Below are 22,575 nucleotides of genomic sequence, written 5' to 3' on the forward strand. Positions count from 1 at the left end.
AAAGAGAAAGAAAAAAAAAATTATTTCAGAACTTAAATGGTTTGCAGTATAAGGCTCTGCTCAGATGCAGCGGTATTGCTGCATTTGGTTTCTGTTGCCGTAACGTGTTCTCTTGGCAGTAAAAATGCTGCAATTAAAACTTCCAGTTTGCAGTGTTTTTTGGGTGCAGATTACACGTACTTTGTCTACAGTACAAAATTAAAAAGAAATGTTTTAGGCCCTGTGCACACTGAGTATTGGGGAGGTTTTTACCTCAGTATTTGTAAGTTAAAACCACGGGCGGGTGATATATGCTATACAGAAATGGTGCTCGTGTTTCTACTATACTTGTCCTGATTCTTCCACTCCTGGTCTTTTCTTACAAAATTACTAATCCTTGGGGGGGTAGAGAATGTCCACTTAGGGTCATTTTAATGAAAAAAAAAAAAATAGATAAAAGTTATGGTTCATGGACAAAAAATCCACCCACTTGGGAGCGCCTTAAAGAGGACCAACCACCAGGATTTTCATATATACCGTAGTTTCAAGTTTCATCTATTCATAACATACCTTTAGTTGTGAGATCGGATGTATACTTTCTGAAATATAGGCCAGTAAAGTTTGTGCAATGCACTGTTACTTGATTGATAGGTGCTCCAGAATATCTAATAGGTGGGTCGGGTTTTGCTAGTTATTCCCGACCCTGTCTGCTGCCTGTCCTTCCTCCCCCTGTCTTATTACAGGGAGGAAAGGATAGACAGGCAGACAGGGGTGGGAATAACTGTCTGTTCTTTCCCCCGTAATAAGATAGGGGGAGGAAGGACAGGCAGCAGACAGGGGCGGGAATAACTAAGAAAACCCGACCCACCTATTAGATATTCCATTGCATCTATCATTAAATAACAGTGCATTGCACAAACTTTACTGGCCTATATTTCAGAAAGTATACATCCGATCTCACAACTATAGGTATGTGCCGAAGATGTCACATGGACAGAATTCAACTTTTAAAGGGAACCTGTTATGTAAAATCTCTCTCTCTATACACACACACACACACACACACACACACACACACACACACACACACACACACACACACTAACCTCACTTAACGAGAATTTCACTTAAGCAAAGCTTTCTGTAAATTTGAAACCCGGTTTACGAGAAAGCTTTGCTGTACGAGCAAAATCCTCACCGCACACACTTCTGGTTCAGTCCATCCACCGCGCTCTGACCCGCACTTGCAGTCCACACAAGCACACGCACACACCGTATTATGCTCACCTTACCTTCCGTTCCATCGCCGGCCTCATGGTTCTTGTAGTCCGCCGGCTCATTGCGAGGTCTTCGCGGCGAACTACAAGACTCAGAAGGCCGGCGATGGAAGGGAAGGTAAGGTGAACATAATGTGTACCTTCAGTTCCATCGCTGGCCTGTAGTTCGCTGCTCCACTCCAGGCTGTGCATAGGCAACCATAGCGACTAAGCAGGAACTTCCTCTGTCACCGCTACTCAAAGGCAGCGCGCTGACCAATCGGAGGCAAGCGTCTCCTGCCTTTGACATCAGCATGCTGGGAGTTCCTCCCTCGTCGTTATGGTAACCCGATACACAGGCTGTGCCGGAGAACAGCAAGTCCCAGGAGACCAGCGATGGAACGGAAGGTAAGGTAAGGTGAGCATAATAATAATTGTGTGTGCGCGCTTGTACGTGTTTGTGCATGTGTGGAATGACACAATAGGGGACCTGAATGGGATATTTAACAAGCTGTGGAACGAATTGTCTGCATTGCAATGATTTCCTATGGGAAATATTGCTTAACGAGTAACTTTGTTAACAAGCACAGCCCCAGAACGGATTGTTCTCGTTAACCAAGGTTCCACTGTATACACACACATATACATACACACATACATATCTGCGGGGTAATGTGTGTGTGTGTGTGTGTGTGTGTGTGTGTGTGTGTGTGTGTGTGTGTGTGTGTGTGTGTGTGTGTGTGTGTGTGTGTGTGTGTGTGTGTGTGTGTGTGTGTGTGTGTGTAATATATAATATACACACACACACACACTACCCCACAGATATGGGGTTACTACGCCGGTTAATAGCATTCTGATGCAGTGTGACTGCTGCACTGAAAGCCCCACTACCGAGAGACAATTAGCCTTATTCCTCACGGCATGCTCAGGCTTTCAGTTTGAAACTGCTCCCGCCGTAGCGGTCACTGCTCAGTGGACAGTGAGCAGTGGCTGTAACCGCAATCCAGGACTGACAGCAGTGGCTAAAAACTGCCCCGGCCACACCTCTATGACTGAAAGCCCAAGGCTGCCATGAGGAATAAAGTTAATTTCCTCCCAGTAGCTGGTCTTTCAGTGTGGTGACCATGCAGTTTTAGAAAACTATTAACCTGCAGATGAACTCCATATATGCAGTTTTTTTGTTTTGTTATTTTTTTTTTTTAACACACACTTTGACAGGTTTAATTTAAGCACCATAGAGATGCAGTAACCCCCACAAAGACATACAGCTCTTCCATTAAAGGGTTAAATTCATATAAGTAAAATTGAAAATTAAGAGACTACAGGAAATATTGGTCATTTTTAAAAATGTAAAATACTTTAAGGAAAGAACGTGATAATTGGGTGTTACAGGTAACACAAGGCCACCGGGCTGTCTGTGCACTTGGTTGGTAAAAGCCTTATAAAATTAACATACCACTGATTTGAACAAACAAATTTGTAAACTCACTGAAAAGATGGTGGCCGCGAGTCTCCAATGCCTCCTGTCCGTTCGATTGGTGGAGGCAGATCAGAATGACTGTCCGCGCACACAGAACCTGCGTCAGACTGTGAACCGTCTGCAGAGACGAGCTGTAGAGAGAACAATGTCAGCAGTGACCACACACGTACAGTATTTGCAAACCTGACAGCCGGCTTTACTGCAACAGTATCTACTGCCACCATGTGATGAAAGACACCCAGACACATGACTACAGGCGGTAGATTCCTGACTGCCACCGAACCGCTTGATGTAACGCAGATAACTGGCTGCTGGAGTTTCACATAGCAGCTTACCACACACACTCCGCTCATTTCATTGAATCAGTGAATATGAAGAGGTTTTATTTGCATCAATTTTTATTTTCTTCATTTTCAATATTGGTAAAATAAGAGGTAACAAAGGCTTAACAAAATATTGACAAATAAGAACATATAGTGACCAGATAGGAGACTGGTGGGACGCTACTTTTCTATAACGGTCAAGTAGATTGCCACAATTACAGGTTAAAATCCCAGTGCTGCCAAAATCCCGTAACCTCATCTGCCCTGTAGACCCAAAAGATAGAGGAGCCTGTGGTCAGCCATTCTCTCGGAACGTAGAAAGACCTGGTGCACGTCGTGACTCACGGCACAAATATGTAGATAGGAAGAAGACAGCCAAGTAAGGGAAAGAGGCATGGAGGAAAGGAAAATGGGAGAAACAAATGACGGAGCAACATACAGGCACGCAAGCATGAAAGGAGCTTTTGTTGATTTGGAAAACTACAAAGCATTTAAGGGCAAATGTGTCACTTATTTTTTAATGTTTGTGTGGTTAATGCAGGCGTTATTGAAAAAAGATATAAGATGTGTAGGGTGGGATATAAGGAGGTTAAGAAGAGGAGAGGAATAAGAGCAAGGGAGCTCTTGGCTTTTTAAACCAGGTGAAGGTGGATGCGTGTCCAGCCTCCGGTGAAGGTGGATGCGTGTCCAGCCTCCGGTGAAGGTGGATGCGTGTCCAGCCTCAGGTGAAGGTGGATGCGTGTCCAGCCTCAGGTGAAGGTGGATGCGTGTCCAGCCTCAGGTGAAGGTGGATGCGTGTCCAGCCTCAGGTGAAGGTGGATGCGTGTCCAGCCTCCGGTGAAGGTGGATGCGTGTCCAGCCTCCGGTGAAGGTGGATGCGTGTCCAGCCTCCGGTGAAGGTGGATGCGTGTCCAGCCTCCGGTGAAGGTGGATGCGTGTCCAGCCTCAGGTGAAGGTGGATGCGTGTCCAGCCTCAGGTGAAGGTGGATGCGTGTCCAGCCTCAGGTGAAGGTGGATGCGTGTCCAGCCTCAGGTGAAGGTGGATGCGTGTCCAGCCTCAGGTGAAGGTGGATGCGTGTCCAGCCTCAGGTGAAGGTGGATGCGTGTCCAGCCTCAGGTGAAGGTGGATGCGTGTCCAGCCTCAGGTGAAGGTGGATGCGTGTCCAGCCTCAGGTGAAGGTGGATGCGTGTCCAGCCTCAGGTGAAGGTGGATGCGTGTCCAGCCTCAGGTGAAGGTGGATGCGTGTCCAGCCTCCGGTGAAGGTGGATGCGTGTCCAGCCTCCGGTGAAGGTGGATGCGTGTCCAGCCTCCGGTGAAGGTGGATGCGTGTCCAGCCTCCGGTGAAGGTGGATGCGTGTCCAGCCTCCGGTGAAGGTGGATGCGTGTCCAGCCTCAGGTGAAGGTGGATGCGTGTCCAGCCTCAGGTGAAGGTGGATGCGTGTCCAGCCTCAGGTGAAGGTGGATGCGTGTCCAGCCTCAGGTGAAGGTGGATGCGTGTCCAGCCTCAGGTGAAGGTGGATGCGTGTCCAGCCTCAGGTGAAGGTGGATGCGTGTCCAGCCTCAGGTGAAGGTGGATGCGTGTCCAGCCTCAGGTGAAGGTGGATGCGTGTCCAGCCTCAGGTGAAGGTGGATGCGTGTCCAGCCTCAGGTGAAGGTGGATGCGTGTCCAGCCTCAGGTGAAGGTGGATGCGTGTCCAGCCTCAGGTGAAGGTGGATGCGTGTCCAGCCTCAGGTGAAGGTGGATGCGTGTCCAGCCTCAGGTGAAGGTGGATGCGTGTCCAGCCTCAGGTGAAGGTGGATGCGTGTCCAGCCTCAGGTGAAGGTGGATGAAGTCAGTCTATTGTAATGTTCCCCACCAACACTGAATCTACCCCCCCCCAATCCAGGCTGACAGCTAAGATGGCCATCAAGGGCATGTGCATTGCCAGGTGTGAGTGATGCCATGATGACCAACTGGTTACTCGTGTTAACAAATGGACAATGGTCCATCTACTTGTGACTGGACATTCCCTAGTCCAAGGCAAAATCCTTCCTCAGCCTTTATTGGGGGAAACTTCTGATGTGAAAATATTTGGGCTAACTGAGAAATGTTGGGAAATGTCCGGCTTCTGAGGTGGAGATGAGGGCTTCGTCTGGTGACCCTTAGAGGATGCAGAGCAGATACGGTCCTCCTTCCTCTTGCGACCCGCAGAGTCCCTGGAGTCCTTATGGCCAGTATCCCTGGATGGAGAAGGGTCCCGGGATGGTGAGGTGCATGGACTATCCATAATGGAGAGGGCCGGAGCACGCTCCTGCAGGCTCCACTCCACCTTTAGTAGTGGAGGATCCCACAGCCCTCTCCAGGCCACCTCCTCTGGTCCATTCCACCGGAAGCGCCTTGTGCACTGCAGTGGAGACCGCGTTCTGGTGCGGCAGGCCCCGGACACGCCCCCACCTGCGCGCACACGGCGTGCAACCTGGAAGTAGCAGGCCCATGCCACAGGGAGAGCCTCCAGCCCCACCGCGCACAGTATACTCACCGGCGGTCTCCTGCATGCGTCATTTCCCTGGCGGCGCTATCCGGACTGAGGAAAAGGGGACGCGATGCACCAGGAGGATGGAGTCCATGAGGGGAGCTCCACTGACCGTGCTTCCGGATCTGAAGCGCCGCCGTTCTCCTGCAAACCGCACAGACGCTACTGGACCCAGGTACTGTAGGTTCTGATCCATTCAGGACAGGATACCAACTGATGAGGGAGAGTGACCTCCCCTTTTTTATCAGTAGGTTTCCAGTCCTGAAGGGGGCGGCTCCCTCTCTCGTGGGCGCTGTCGTGGCAAATGTAAATATATATTATAATATATATATATATATAACGTATTGGTATCTGTTAGGAGTCAATCCATGGCTGTCAATTTCCCAGTCAGCTCCAGCAACAATGACGTGATGGGGGTAGGACAGAAGGAGCCTCCTCCAATTAGAAGCAGCAGGAAATCAACCTTGACTACAGTACAGAATAAAGATAAAATGGCCAGGATTGGAGCAGTCTACCACCCAGCGGCTACCATAGACCTGTACACTGGAATGCAAGAAAGTCACACCGTCTGTCATATGCAAGTAAGACTAAAGGGAAAGCGGAGGTGTTTTAGGTTACTTACCCAGCATACTACTCTTCCGTTAAAACATGGCAGCTTTGCATTATCATCAGAAATTTCTTCTTTCACCACCCTATGAGAAACAGATGAAGAATTCAGAACAGATTTTTTTTTTGAGCAATTTTAAAAAATACTAGTGCCTCATAGTATTGGACACTGCAAAAAGTTCCCTTGGCCCGTGCTTCAGCACTTTTTCTCTAGTATGCGATTTCTCTAATTCCCGCTGCAAACGATACCATAGACAGATCGGCGTGCCAATACTTTAGTTAATAGGGCATGTGCCTACACAAGCTCACACCATCAGTATTGTGTAAATAGTGTAAGGATAGCCCCTTGTGACAAGGTTAATGCACCCTTGTCAATTTCTTAATACATTTCTATGAGGAATTAGAAAGGGGTACACAAAGCCACAAGAAGGACGACTCCCTACAAATCACTAGTAGGGCAATGAGATGACATGTCCTATTCATAAATAAAATGGTAATGCCAACATGCCACATATATTAGTTGAGGAGAAATAACTAAACAAGATAGTGCAGAGTTCTAAAGCGGGGGGGTCAAAATCAAGGTCTCTGAGAAAAATCCAGCCCGCAACATTTTATGTGGCCCGCGAGGTCAGGACACAGAAAAATATAAAATTTAAATTTCGTGCTGGTGATATCCTAAACACAGACTGACCTCATAGTGAACGTCATTAAAATGGAGCCAGAAGCATTTACCTTAACACGGGCAAGAGATCAATCTGCGCAAGCGGCCAGGACTGCGCCTGCACAAAATTTACATAAAGGATGAAGAAAAGCCAGATGCAGCAGGGAGGCCAGAACACAGTGGAAGACCCTTCCACCAGTCCCAAACAAAACTATGAATGGAAGAAAGCTTGCAGCTCTCTGGTACGCCTAACTACCCAGGCGCAGCTCTCTGGTACGCCACGCCCACTAGCCAGGCGCAGCTCTCTCGTACGCCCACTAGCCAGGCGCAGCTCTCTCGTACGCCCACTAGCCAGGCGCAGCTCTCTCGCACGCCTACTACCCAGGCGCAGCTCTGACAGCCCCTGGCCACATGGTGTACGGCAGTCCATACTTGTACTTTGTTGCATGGCGATCTTCATGAGCCCTCACAATTACAAGGGTCCCTTTGACGGCAACCAAAATGCTGATGTGGCCCTCGGTAAAAATGTGTTTGACACCCCTGCTCTAAAGTATATGATAAAACAGAAAGATCCCAATAGCAGCAAAGTTTCACTTATTGGGCTGCTAGTTGTAGGTTTTATAAAATCAATGTTCTACAACAGAAGAAGGTTAATCACTAGAGGACTAATAAACCTGCTGCCATGTAGTCCCCGATATTCATGAGCTCTGTATAACCCTGTCCCCACCACTGATTGGTAGCTTTCTGCCTATGCAGAATAATATATCCTCCTGAATGCTGCCACCTCTTTTGACCTGACAATTCATCCGTTTCATCCACAGGTATGTGATACTGTTCCAACCACTGCCATTCCCATTGAAGTCTATCCTTACCTGTATGTTATTTCTATTGGTATGTGATACTGTTCCAACCACTGCCATTGCCATCAGAATTTCATATTCTTGTAACTCTTTGTTCTTGGTTCACACCTGTCTATTTCTTCTGCATCTTAAGTAGTTCGTTTTCTAGCTGTGAAGTAGTCCAAATGTTTCTCTTAGTTTGTACTTACTAATTCACCCCTGGTGTGTTTCTCAGAGCTCTCTTCCTCTATCCCCCTCCCTTCTGCTCACACCTGAGTCATTTTCTAGGCCTCTAGAGTTGTATAAATTTGTTGGCACAGGTCTGTTATGACCATGGTCTGTGTGATTTCATAAGTGGGATTTTCTAAGTGGGCAATCAGAAATATTCCAGAAATGTCCCAGAAGTGACCAGAAGGTGAGCGTTACCTCCTTAACTGTTTGTCACTTGCATTTTTCCCCTACACTTTTTCATATTCCCATATGTAAACCTTAAACTCACCATGTTCACCTATGCCCTCACAGTTTTTGCTCCACTCCTCCTCACTCTCCTTCGCTATCCCCCAACGTCAGCACTCGCCAAACAAATATTCATCTCCCCTTCCCTTTTACCTCCCCACCTGTCCTCATCTGCTGACCTGCTCCTAAATCTCAGGTCTCTCTTAATAACACGCAGACCATGCCGTCCACTCTCCTTCTCCCACCTGCTCTCTCTTTCTCTACTTCTCCTCACTGCTGGTGACATATCTCCCAATCCTGGACCTCCCCAGATGGGACACTCCTCTCTACCACCCCCCTATCGCTCCACCCTTACTAGTAACTACCGCAACCTCTCCAATATAAAACCCATCCCCCTCTCACCCACTCCACCGCCCACTCTCTCTGGAGCGCTGTGGAATGCCAGTTCGGTCTGTAACAAACTGCACATCATTCACGACCTCTTTACCTCTAGCAATCTATCCTTTCTGGGCATCACTGAAACATGGCTGACACCATCCAACACTGCCTCCCCTGCTGCGCTGTGCTACGGTGGCCTTCACTTCTCCCATACTCCTCGCCCTGGCAATAGACAAGGTGGAGGAGTGGGCCTCCTTCTTTCTAACAACTGCAGCTTTAATCCAATCCCACCCTTACCCTCCCTTGTCCTGCCTTCCTTTGAAGTGCACTCTGTCCGCATCTATTCTCCTTCCAACCTCCAAGTGGCCATCATATACAGACCCCCAGGCCCTACCACTTCCTTTATCGACCAGTTCTCTGCCTGGCTTCTACACTTTCTCTCTGCTGACATTCCCACTATTATCATGGGTGACTTCAACATCCCCACTGACACCCGCCAGTCAGCAGCCTCCAAACTACTCTCCCTTGCTTCATCTTTTGGTCTCAGTGGTCCACCTCTGCCACCCATAAAGATGGACACACATTAGACCTTATCTTCACCCGTCTCTGCTCTCTATCTAACCTCACTACCTCCCCTCTCCCCTTATCTGACCACCATCTATTGACCTTCTCTGCCCTGTCCTCCTCACCTGCCCCTCCTGTCCAGCACGTATCACACCCTCGCAGAAACCTCGCACACGTCAACATACATACCCTTTCTGACTCTATCCTACCACTGTCCTCCATATCTTCAGTGCACGACACAAACAGTGCCACCACTTTCTACAACGCCACTCTCACATCAGCTATTGATTCAGTTGCTCCTCTTGTGCATGGCAGAGTGAGACAAATCAATAGACAACCCTGGCACAACAGCCTCACTAAAAAACTGCGGCAAGTGTCTAGGGCTGCAGAGCGGCGCTGGAAGAAAACGCACTCCCAGGAAGACTTCACCACATTCAAAAATGCAATTCACACATTTCGCTTGGCCCTTACCTCGGCTAAACAGGAATACTTCAGAAACCTCATATCCTCTTTAACACACAACCCCAAACAGCTCTTCAATACTTTCAACTCCCTCCTTCGCCCACCACTGCCCCCTCCAACCTCCCTCATTTCCGCAGAAGAATTTGCCACATATTTCAAAGAAAAGATCGACCAAACCAGACAAGTCTTTTCTGCTCAACCACCACAACCCCTTCATATAACAGACCACTGCTCCTCCCCCATAAACTTCCTCTCCACTATCACCGAAGAAGAGCTTGCACATCTTCTCTCAAAAGCGCACCTCACCACCTGCGCACGTGATCCCATCCCAACCCACCTCCTCCCCAACCTCACCACTATCCTAATTCCAGCCTTAACCCATCTCTTCAACCTATCTTTATCAACTGGTACCTTCCCTTCTGCCTTTAAACATGCAACAGTCACACCCATCCTAAAGAAACCTTCCCTCGACCCAACCTCTGCTGCCAGCTATCGCCCCATATCGCTACTCCCATTCGCCTCAAAACTCCTGGAACAGCACGTCCATGCTGAACTTTCCTCCCACCTCTCCTCTAACTCTCACTTTGACAACCTACAGTCCGGCTTCCGTCCACATCATTCCACTGAAACTGCCCTGACAAAAATCACAAATGACTTACTTACTGCCAAAGCTAACAACCACTTCTCTATACTCCTACTTCTAGACCTATCCTCAGCTTTTGACACTGTTGACCACTCCCTCCTACTACAGATCCTCTCTTCCCTTGGTGTCAGAGACCTCGCCCTCTCTTGGATCTCTTCATACCTCTCCAACCGCACTTTTACTGTCTCCCACTCCCACACAACCTCTTCATCCCGTCCTCTCTCTGTTGGTGTCCCTCAAGGCTCTGTCCTGGGACCATTACTTTTTTCTATCTATACATTTGGCCTGGGACAACTCAAAGTCCCATGGCTTCCAGTACCACCTATATGCCGATGACACTCAGATCTACCTCTCTGGTCCAGATGTCACTTCTCTGCTGTCCAGAATCCCAGAGTGCCTATCTGCTATATCTTCCTTCTTCTCCTCTCGCTTCCTAAAGCTCAATGTGGCCAAAACTGAGCTGATCATCTTTCCTCCATCTCCCCTACACTCTCTACCTGATCTATCTATTACAATAAATAACATCACGCTCTCCCCAGCACCCAAAGTTCGGTGCCTCGGAGTGACCTTTGACTCTGCCTTGTCCTTCATACCACACATTCAATCCCTCACCACCTCCTGTCGTCTTCAACTCAAAAATATTTCCAGAATCCGTCCCTTCATCAATTCTCAATCTACAAAAATGCTAGTGCATGCTCTCATAATCTCCCGCCTCGACTACTGCAACATCCTCCTATGTGGTCTCCCTGCTAACACGCTCGCCCCTCTCCAGTCCATCCTTAATGCTGCTGCCCGACTGATCCACCTCTCGCCTCACTACCACCCCGCTTCTCCTCTCTGCATGTCCCTTCACTGGCTCCCAATCTTCCATCGTATCCAATTCAAACTACTAATACTGACTTACAAAGCCATCCACAAATTGTCTCCTCCATATATCTCTGAACTAATCTCTCGCTACACTCCAAAACGTAATCTCCGGTCCTCCCAAGATCTCCTTCTATCCTCCTCTCTCATTCGCTCCTCATGCAACCGTCTCCAAGACTTCTCCCGAACATCCCCAGTCTTCTGGAACTCACTGCCTCAACACGTCAGATTATCTACTACACTTGCAAACTTCAAACGGAACCTAAAGACTCATCTGTTCAGAAATGCCTATAACCTTGAATGACCTCACTGCCCCACCACCGTGCGGAGCTGCCGCCCCACCACCGTGCGGAGCTGCCGCTCCACCACCGTGCGGAGCTGCCGCCCCACCACCGTGCGGAGCTGCCGCCCCACCACCGTGCGGAGCTGCCGCCCCACCTACACCCCACCTACTGTCTCCTCCCCATAATCCTATAGAATGTAAGCCCGCAAGGGCAGGGCCCTCTTCCCTCTGTACTAGTCTGTCTACTGTAACTTGTACATGTATTTTGTATGTAACCCCCTTCTCATGTACAGCACCATGGAATCAATGGTGCTCTATAAATAAATAATAATAATAATAATAATAATAATAATGCACAGTGTACACAGCAGCCAATCAGTGGTGTGGGTGGGGATATACAGCATTCAAAGAACTGGTAAACCTGCAATAGGTAAAGCAGGGATTTTATCAAAACTACAACAAGCAGCCCAGTAAGTGATACATCCCTGAAATCAAGGTGGCTGCCCCTGCATCACACTGCCCTCAATCAAATAAGGAAGAAAAACTGGTGAAAGATTCTATTTAATTGGTAATGGACTTTCAAGTAATCCATTCACAGGCCTTATTAGCATAGGAACAGTGCACTTTAAAATATGTCTTTTTTTTTTTTTAAACATTGATTTTAGTAAATGGCATTATACAGAGTTGATTTGGCAGGAAATTTTGGTATATACATGTGAATTCTGCTGGGTTGGACAGCATAAGAGACGAGAGGTTCCCTTAAGGCTATGTGCGCACGTTGCGTTTTTAACCGCGTTAATGTTGCGTTTTGAACTGCAGCGTTTCAGTGCCAAATTGCATGCGTTCTGCTTCCCCAGCAAAGTCTATGAGAAGTCCAAAAATTCAATGCGCACGCTGCATTTTTAAATGTAGTGTTTTGGATGCCAAAAAAAAAGCAGCATGTTACTTTTGTGCGTTGTAGCTGCGTTCTCCACCCACTGAAATCAATGGTGTGGGTCAAAACGCAACCAAAATGCACTTTGACTGCATTTTTGTTGCGTTCCGCATGATTTTTGACAAGCAAAACGCAGGTCTTCAGTCTCTCTCTGTCGATGTCTGACAATCTTCCTCTGTCGGTCTCTTTCTCTGTCAGTTGGTCGCTCTGTCTGTCTCTGTCCCTCTCCGTCCGGTCAGTCTCTCCCCCTCTCTCATACTCACCGATCACTGGCACGGCTGTCACAAGCTCTAGCAGCTTTTCCTCTTTTGAAAATGCCGGCCGCTCATTCAATCTCTTATTCTGTGCTTTCCCCGCCCACAGGCGCCTATGATTGGTTACAGTCAGACACGCCCCCATGCTGAGTGACGGCTGTCTCACTGCAATCAAAGCCGCCGGTGGGCGGTTCTAGATCGTGCAGTAAAATAAATAATTAAAAAAACCGACTTGCCGTCCCCCGATTTTGATACCAGCCAGAGTAAAGCCACACGACTGAAGGCTGGTATTCTCAGGATGGGGGGGCCACACGTTATGGGGAACCTCCCAGCCTAACAATATCAGCCAGCAGCCGCCTGGAATTACCGCATCCATTAGATGTGACAGCCCCGGGACTCTACCCGGCTCATCCCGAATTGCCCTGGTGCGGTGGCAATCGAGGTAAGGCATTAATGGCAGCAGTTTATAGCTGCCACTAAGTCCTAGGTTAATCATGGCAGGTGCCTCCCCGGGATACCTTCCATGATTAACCTGTAAGTTAAAGAAAACACATACACCCGAAAAAATCCTTTATTTGGGGAAAAAAAAAAAAAAAACAAAAACAAAAACTACACCCTCTTTCACCACTTTAACCCCCAAATAACCATCCAGGTCCGGCGTAATCTACACGACGTCCCACGACGCTCTCAGCTCTGCTACATGAAGTTGACAGGAGCGGTCACAGACCAGACCGCTCTGTCAGCTCCATGCAGCAACTGAAGTAAGCCGCACGATCAGCGATGACGTCAGTCAGGTTACCCGCGGCCACCGCTGGATCCTCCAACTGTGACAGCAGAGCGAGTGACTGAAGTGAGCTGCACGATCAATGATGACGTCACAGGTGAGTTGCGGTCTCGGGTGGAGGACTGCAGCTGGCCGCGGGAATCCCGAGTTCTAATCGCGAGTTTCATTCTATTATGGACGGTTAGTTTGTGCCCACAAAGATGCACCCTGACCTTGCAGGACAGCTTGAATTTCTTTGGAACTTGATTGGGGCTGTTTATCCTCCATCCGAAATATCCAACGCTCCAACCTTCAACTAAGCTTCATCAACCTTTCTCTGCCATCCACATCCAGGCAGATTAGCTATAGTGCAATGGGTTGTAAACTTCATTATGTAGTGTATCGTGGACAAAACATCAAGGAGAAGGACTTTTAACCTTGAGATTGTTGTTTTTCAAAATTTTGATTCTCTTCGCCTTTGTTCTTCATACTTAGTGTGGCAAGCACAGACAATGCAAAGATTGAGTCAACTTCTCTTATTTTTATCTGGTTTCAGCTGTGATTTTCATATTGCCCACATCTGTTACTTGCCACGGGGGAGTTTGTTTAACCCTAGAACGCATACCTGGCCCCTCGCAGGCCTGCTAGGTTGTTTTCTATTGTAGATTTATGTGGTTGCGCAATCTAGGGTTAAAGCAGGTGATGCTCACTGAAAGAAGTTTACCCACAATTTTGGAAAGGTGCCAACAATTTTGTTGTGACCATTTTTGAGGTTGTGTGAAATTATGTCCAATCTGTGTTCCAATACACAAAAGGATATACCGTAAACATGTGTAAAATTGCAATTATTTTCTGGGAGAAATACTAAATTTTCTGGACCAATTACAAAGGTGCCCACACTTGCGGCCATGACTTTATATAGTGGTAGGACCACCAATGTTAAAGAAAGCCTATTAGACTGAATATGAAAAAGAAGGGAATTTTGTTTACTTACCGTAAATTCCTTTTCTTCTAGCTCCTATTGGGAGACCCAGACAATTGGGTGTATAGCTTCTGCCTCCGGAGGCCACACAAAGTATTACACTTTAAAAAGTGTAAAGCCCCTCCCCTCTGCCTATACACCCTCCCGTGCATCACGGGCTCCTCAGTTTTGGTGCAAAAGCAGGAAGGAGGAAACTTATAAATGGTCTAAGGTAAATTCAATCCGAAGGATGTTCGGAGAACTGAAAACCATGAACCAAAAGAAACGATTCAACATGAACAACATGTGTACACAAAAGAACAACAGCCCGAAGGGAACAGGGGCGGGTGCTGGGTCTCCCAATAGGAGCTAGAAGAAAAGGAATTTACGGTAAGTAAACAAAATTCCCTTCTTTGTCGCTCCATTGGGAGACCCAGACAATTGGGACGTCCAAAAGCAGTCCCTGGGTGGGTAAAAGAATACCTCGATAAAAAGAGCCGAAAACGGCCCCTTCTTACAGGTGGGCAACCGCCGCCTGAAGGACTCGCCTACCTAAACTGGCATCTGCCGAAGCATAGGTATGCACCTGATAGTGTTTTGTGAAAGTGTGCAGACTAGACCAGGTAGCTGCCTGACACACCTGCTGAGCCGTAGCCCGGTGCCGCAATGCCCAGGACGCACCCACGGCTCTGGTAGAATGGGCTTTCAGCCCCGAAGGAAGCGGAAGCCCAGAAGAACGGTAGGCTTCAAGAATCGGTTCCTTGATCCACCGAGCCAAGGTTGACTTGGAAGCCTGCGAACCCTTACGCTGGCCAGCGACAAGGACAAAGAGCGCATCAGAACGGCGCAGGGGCGCCGTGCGAGCCACGTAGAACCGGAGTGCTCTCACCAGATCTAATGAGTGCAAATCCTTTTCACATTGGTGAACCGGATTAGGGCAAAATGAAGGTAAGGAGATATCCTGATTGAAATGAAAAGGAGATACCACCTTAGGGAGAAATTCCGTAACAGGACGCAGAACCACCTTATCCTGGTGAAAAACCAGGAAGGGGGCTTTGCATGACAGCGCTGCCAGCTCCGACACTCTACGGAGCGATGTAACTGCCACTAGAAATGCCACCTTCTGCGAAAGACGTGATAAAGACATCCCGCAGCGGCTCGAAAGGTGGTTTCTGAAGAGCAGTTAGCACCTTGTTACGGTCCCAGGGTTCCAGCGGACGCTTGTAAGGTGGGACTATGTGGAAAACTCCCTGCAGGAACTTGCGGACCTGCGGAAGCCTGGCTAGACGCTCTTGAAAAAATACGGATAGCGCCGATACTTGTCCCTCGAGAGAGCCGAGAGACAAACCCTTGTCCATTCCGGATTGAAGGAATGAAAGAAAAGTGGGTAAGGCAAAAGGCCAGGGAGCAAAACCATTATCAGAGCACCAGGATAAGAAGATGCTCCAAGACCTGTGATAGATCTTGGCGGACGTTGGTTTCCTGGCCTGTCTCATGGTGGCAATGACATCTTGAGATAACCCTGAGGACGCTAGGAGCCAGGACTCAATGGCCACACAGTCAGGTTGAGGGCCACAGAATTCAGATGTAAAAACGGCCCTTGTGACAGCAAGTCTAGGCGGTCTGGGAGCGCCCACGGTTGACCCACCGTGAGATGCCACAGATCCGGGTACCACGACCGCCTCGGCCAATCTGGAGCGACGAGAATGGCGCGACGACAGTCGGACCTGATTTTGCGCAGCACTCTGGGCAGCATCGCCATAGGGGGAAATACATAAGGCAGTCGAAACTGCGACCAATCCTGAACTAATGCGTCCGCCGCCAGAGCTCTGTGATCTTGAGACCGTGCCATGAATGCCAGGACTTTGTTGTTGTGCCGTGACGCCATGAGATCGACGTCCGGCGTTCCCCAGCGGCGATAGATCTCTCGAAACACGTCTGGTTGAAGAGACCATTCCCCCGCATCCATGCCCTGACGACTGAGAAAGTCTGCTTCCCAGTTTTCTACGCCCGGGATGTGAACTGCGGAGATGGTGGAGGCTGTGGCCTCCGCCCACAGCAGAATCCGCCGGACTTCCTGGAAGGCTTGACGGCTGCGCGTGCCGCCCTGGTGGGTGATGTACGCTACCGCCGTGGCGTTGTCCGACTGTATGCGGATCTGCCTGCCCTCCAGCCACCGATGGAACGCCTTTAGGGCTAGATACACTGCCCTTATCTCCAGAACATTGATCTGAAGGGAGGACTCTGTCGGAGTCCAGGTTCCCTGAGCCCTGTGGTGGAGAAAAACCGCTCCCCACCCTGACAGACTCGCGTCCGTCGTGACCACAGCCCAGGATGGGGGCAGGAAGGACTTTCCCTGCGACAGAGAAGTGGGAAGAAGCCACCACTGAAGAGAGGTTTTGGCTGCAAGGGAAAGAGAGACGTTCCTGTCGAGGGACGTCGACCTCCTGTCCCATTTGCGGAGAATGTCCCATTGGAGTGGGCGCAGATGAAACTGCGCGAAGGGGACTGCCTCCATTGCTGCCACCATCTTCCCCAGGAAGTGCATGAGGCGCCTCAAGGGGTGTGACTGGCCCCGAAGAAGAGATTGCACCCCTGTCTGCAGCGAAAGCTGTTTGTCCAGCGGTAGCTTGACTATCGCTGAGAAAGTATGAAACTCCATCCCGAGGTAAGTCAGTGATTGGGTCGGTGTCAAGTTGGACTTTGGGAAGTTGATGATCCACCCGAACCGCTGGAGAGTCTCCAGAGCGACGGTCAGGCTGTGTTGACACGCCACCCGGGAGGGTGCCCTGACTAGGAGATCGTCTAAGTAAGGGATCACCGAGTGGCCCTGAGAGTGTAGGGCCGCCACAACGGATGCCATGACCTTGGTGAAGACCCGTGGGGCTGTCGCCAGGCCGAAAGGCAGTGCCACGAACTGAAGGTGTTCGTCCCCGATGGCGAAACGCAGGAAGCGTTGATGCTCGGGTGCGATCGGCACATGGAGATAAGCATCCTTGATGTCGATTGATGCTAGGAAGTCTCCTTGTGACATCGAAGCGATGACCGAGCGGAGAGATTACATCCGAAACCTTCTGGTGCTCACATGCCTGTTGAGCAGTTTGAGGTCCAGAACGGGACGGAATGATCCGTCCTTCTTTGGCACCACGAACAAGCTGGAGTAGAAACCGTGACCATGTTCCTGAGGGGGAACGGGAATCACCACTCCCTCTGACTTCAGGACGCCCACAGCCTGAAAAAGTGCGCCGGCCCGATGGGGGCGGAGATGTTCTGAAGAAACGAGTCGGAGGACGAGAGCTGAACTCTATCCTGTAACCGTGAGACATCCGTAGCTGAGGTCTCTTCGGTTTGGACTGGGGTAAGGACGAGTCCTTTCCCTTGGATTCCTTAATTTCATCCAATCGCTCGCCAAACAATCGGTCGCCAGAAAACGGCAAACCGGTTAAGAACTTCTTGGAAGCAGAGTCTGCCTTCCATTCGCGTAGCCACATGGCCCTGCGGACTGCCACCGAATTAGCGGATGCTACCGCTGTACGGCTAGCAGAGTCCAGGACGGCGTTCATGGTGTAGGACGAAAAAGCCGACGCCTGAGAAGTCAAAGACGCAACTTGCGGAGCAGAGGTACGTGTGACCGCATTAATCTCAGACAGACAAGCTGAGATAGCTTGGAGTGCCCACACGGCTGCAAAGGCCAGGGCAAAAGACGCGCCTGTGGCTTCATAGATGAATTTCACCAGGAGCTCTATCTGACCATCAGTGGCATCCTTGAGCGATGAGCCATCTGCAACTGATCTAGCCGCCAGTCTAGAGACTGGAGGATCCACCTTGGGACATTGAGCCCAACCCTTAACTACGTCAGAGGGGAAGGGGTAACGTGTGTCATTAAGGCGCTTAGTAAAGAGCTTGTCCGGAAATGCTCTGTGCTTCTGGACAGCATCTCTGAAGTTAGAGTGATCGAAAAACGCACTCAGTGTACGTTTGGGGAACCGAAACTGGTGTTTCTCCTGCTGCGAAGCCGACTCCTCTATAGGTGGAGTTGGGGGAGAAAGATCTAGCACCTGGTTGATGGACGCTATAAGGTCATTTACTATGGCGTCCCCTTCAGGTGTATCAAGATTGAGAGCAACGTCAGGATCAGAGCCCTGAGCTGCGACGTCCGCCTTATCCTCCAGAGAGTCCTCAAGCTGAGACCCCGAGCAGCGTGAGGAAGTCGGGGAATATTCCCAGCGAGCCCGCTTAGCCGGTCTGGGACTGTGGTCCGTGCCGGAGTCCTCCACGTGAGACCTAGGGGACACCCCGGGAGCACCTGCGGCGCAGACCGAGAGGGGCCTGGAGGTGATGATCCAACAGTGCCCGGGGCCTGTGTAAGGACCGATCTGGACTGCAAGGCTTCTAGTAGCTTAGCAGACCATTTGTCCATAGACTGAGCCATGGATTGTGAAAGCGACTCGGAGAGTTTCTCAGCAAAAACTGCAAACTCTGTCCCTGCCACCTGGACAGGGGAAGCAGGCGGGACCGAGCATTGCTCACAGTGAGGGTAGGTGGAACCTGCAGGTACCATAGCCGCACAAGAGGTACAGGTTGCAAAATAACCCTTTGCCTTAGCGTCCTTGCTCCTTGTGGACGACATGCTGTTGTCTCCTAGGAGAGTGATCACTGAGGGTATATTGCCAAAAGCAAAACAACTCGGCCGAACAGAGAAAATATATACATACATACATACATACATACATACATACATACATACACATACTTCGGCACCCTAGGGGGACCAGCACCGGGTGACCGGTGTGGCTTACCGACCGCCCAAAGCGGTGTGTGTCCACCAGATTCCCTGCCTTGGGTCTCCCAGAGCTGCAGGGCTCGTTCCTGAAATCCTCCACCAGCAGAATGTGTTGTAAAAATGGCTACCGGAGCTCTCAGGGGAGGAGGGAGCCGTGGGCGGCAACTAGAAAAGTGCGGGAATCTGGTGCCCCACAGTGATCAGTGAGGGGGGGGGGGAGGAAACCTAAAGTATGCTCCAGCCCTCACTGCTGACGTCAGGTCGACCGTCCCGCCCTTACCCCTGACTGGCAGGCCCGGGGGCGGGAGTTCTGGTACTAGGCCGCATGAAGCCGGGGACTAAATTTAATACCGCGGCCGACAAACAGGCGCGGTCGGCGCGGAAGTCCCGGTCGTCACAAAACCAGCAGCAGCTGCAGCGTCTGTGAGACAAGCGCTCCATGCACCGTCCCCATGGGGACACAGAGTACCTTTAGATGCAGGGCCCTGTCCCTGATGATACAAAGTCTCCTGTCCGGCAGATTCCCTCAGGGGCTGCGGAGGGAGCCCGGTCCCAGTGAATGGATGACCGGTTAGGATCCCACTTCTCCCAGAGCCTCTAAGGGATGGTGAAGGAAAACGGCATGAGGCTCCGGCCTCTGTACCCGCAATGGGTACCTCAACCTTAACAGCACCGCCGACTTAGTGGGGTGAGAAGGGAGCATGCCGGGGGCCCTCTTTTCTTCCAACCGATAAAATCAGCAGCTGCTGCTGACTAAAATGGGAGCATGAGTGGATGTGTGCCTCCTTCAACACAAAGCTTAAAACTGAGGAGCCCGTGATGCACGGGAGGGTGTATAGGCAGAGGGGAGGGGTTACACTTTTTAAAGTGTAATACTTTGTGTGGCCTCCGGAGGCAGAAGCTATACACCCAATTGTCTGGGTCTCCCAATGGAGCGACAAAGAAAAACCCAAGAAACGAATACATGAAATGCACAAAACTAGATCAGCTTCTTCCAGCATAGTGCACTGCAGATATACAGAGGCTGATAACCCAGCAATGTGTTTCACATCAGCCCAGTCAGCAGCAAAAAATAAGTGAGGAATCAGCGCTATAAACAAAACCAAATGGCATATTAAGGGGAGAGGATTCGGATGCTCTCCAAGCCGTGACCTTTAACGTCGCAGGAAACATAGCAGGCATCAGTGGGACTTGCAGCCCCTTGGGACAGTAACAGATGTCTATAGAGTCAAAGCAGCAGACACTCCCAATAACACAAACCTTCTGAATAAGGTCCGCACCGGGAATACCCAAACACAATAAAAGCAGACATCAGTATAGGGATTCCTGCTGGTAAGGGTGGACGCTTGTGGCACAGCTGAACAAACCTACATCGCAGAGGAGCACGCACTGTACAAGGGTGGCTATTGCAGTCAGGGATGCTAGAACTGTCTTTAATGTGGCGACTAATGAATATGACTATTAACTCTGTTATGACATGAACATGCTGCATAAGTTAGTACAAGCAGCAGAGAAACAGAAGACAGGGGGTATGATGACTGCACAGTGACGCTTCCACCTGCTGTCACTGGAGCCCACACACAGTGCCGACTCCACATACCCCTGATGTATTAGAAGCATGAAGGAGTGCTATGTGCTGGAGTGCCCAACCTACCTACGTAACCGGATGACACGCGGACTAGGCTTCACACGCCATCTATAACATAGCCTAATGGCAATAACTAATGACAAATGCAGCTGTTCCCCATGTACTGGGTGGCTCTGGACTCCTGTACAGTGCTTATTGTCAGATCTTTATGTCTGACAGATCTTATATGGTCGCTGAACTGTAGCCAAGTTTACACAAGCGAAGGATTTCCAAATGCACCATCATTCACACTTCTAAATGTAAATATACCCAGAAGCAACTGTGCGCTAAGGGAAAGAGCAGTTTTCATGTGCAGCTTAAAAGAGTTCTACTCCAAAACCCACATGAAAACCCCCCAAACCCTCTTTCAATAAGCTGTCTATTAAAATAGGAAACCACGCCTATGAAGCACGTGGTGCTGTTCTTCTAATAGTAGCAACGTGGAAGTTCTCTTGGGACTTTTGCAAAGGGGGGAAGCTCCATTCACGAGCCACGGCAATAAAACTATCAAAACAACAAGCCCAAAAAGAAAACAGTTTTCTAAAAAAACAAAAAAAAAAAAACAAACATTTTTACATTGCTTTTTCAGCCCAAAGGTTTGTTAAAGAATGAGGTGACATACCTTTAAAAACAAAACGAAAAAAAACCCTGGCAGACAGTAATACATGGTGCAAGCTTTGTAGTAACACGTGCAAATGTGTGAGGACTTAAGGGTGCTTTATACACTGCGACATTGCTAGCGATATGACACGCTAGATCGCAGATGTGATTTGCCGAGATCGCACATAGGTCGGGTTTTTTTTAGTGCCGGTCACATGTGCGATCTTGGCAAATCGCATCTGCGATCTGGCGTGTCACATCGCTAACGAGATCGCTAGCGATGTCGCAAGGTGTAAAGCACCCTTAATTGTCCTCAAAGTCTCCTGTTCAAGTAGGAGCACATGTCTTCTCTGGGCACATTTATCCTAGAACATACCTAAAAGAACGCTAAAACAAAACACAAAGCATGCACAGCCATGTCACATCTAATTGCTGTGCATACATTCAATATTTTAACACTTCTAACCACTTCACGGGTTTTGAAGTCTGAAGCGGTTGAAAGTGGCGGCTGGACCAGTCTTCTGATGTCTACCACTTGCAGGCCGCTGCCGCTAGTTTAGAGAATGTAAAAAAAGCTATGCCTGTGACAAAGCTGCTGCAAAAGATGTCCAAAAAGTAAATCAGAAAGGACATTTTAGAAGAGAATCTGTCAGATTTTCCTACCTCATCGGAGAGATAATGTAGGGAAAAGACCCTGATTCCCACAATGTGTCACTTCGCTTACTAGGTGCAGTAGTTGTGACAAAATCAGTTCTCTGCTGTGGATGTACCAGTGCTCAGAAAGACAACACTTTACTCCAGGGGTCTTAAACACGTGGCCCGCGTATCACGTGACGATAGTCGCCAGTGCCTGCAGCAGTCAGCTTTTTATTTTATTTGAATGAACTGCTGGCGCCATGGAGATCTCTCTGCAGAACTATACCTAAGGCAACCACCGGCCAATCACAGGCCAGTACCTGACGTACTGATATGACGTCACACGCTGGACTCTGATTGGCCAGCGGCTGCCATTGGTTTAGGACTGTAGAGCTCTGTGCTGCGCCAGCAGTTTATTCAAATGAAATAAAAGAGCTGACTGCTGCGGACACTGACCGTGATCGTCACAGGGTCCACGGGTCGCAAGAAGCAGGAAAGAACACCGAGGGAACAGAGGACAGGTGAGAATCTGAGTATATGAAGGGAAAATTACTACAGGATGGGCACATTATTATAATATGAAGACCCCATGGAAAAATTAACACAATGTGGTGGCCAAACTTACTACATGGTGCCAATTGTAAAACCACATTTGTTACAAAAAGGGGATAAAATGTAAAAAAAAAAAAAATTCTAAAAAGCAAGGAAA

At 49.3% G+C, this 22,575-nt stretch overlaps 1 protein-coding gene across 1 annotated transcript in view; it reads right to left on the reverse strand.

Annotated features, from left to right (window-relative positions):
* Positions 1–22,575, reverse strand: part of DVL3 (dishevelled segment polarity protein 3) — a 153,476-nt gene that overhangs the window by 53,718 nt on the left and 77,183 nt on the right. Inside the window, 2 exon segments of the mRNA XM_075341512.1 lie at positions 2,725–2,846; positions 6,175–6,244. Coding sequence (XP_075197627.1) covers positions 2,725–2,846; positions 6,175–6,244 — 192 coding nt within the window.

This window comes from Anomaloglossus baeobatrachus, chromosome 3 (assembly GCF_048569485.1).
Source record: "Anomaloglossus baeobatrachus isolate aAnoBae1 chromosome 3, aAnoBae1.hap1, whole genome shotgun sequence".
Classification (NCBI taxonomy): Eukaryota; Metazoa; Chordata; class Amphibia; order Anura; family Aromobatidae; genus Anomaloglossus; species Anomaloglossus baeobatrachus.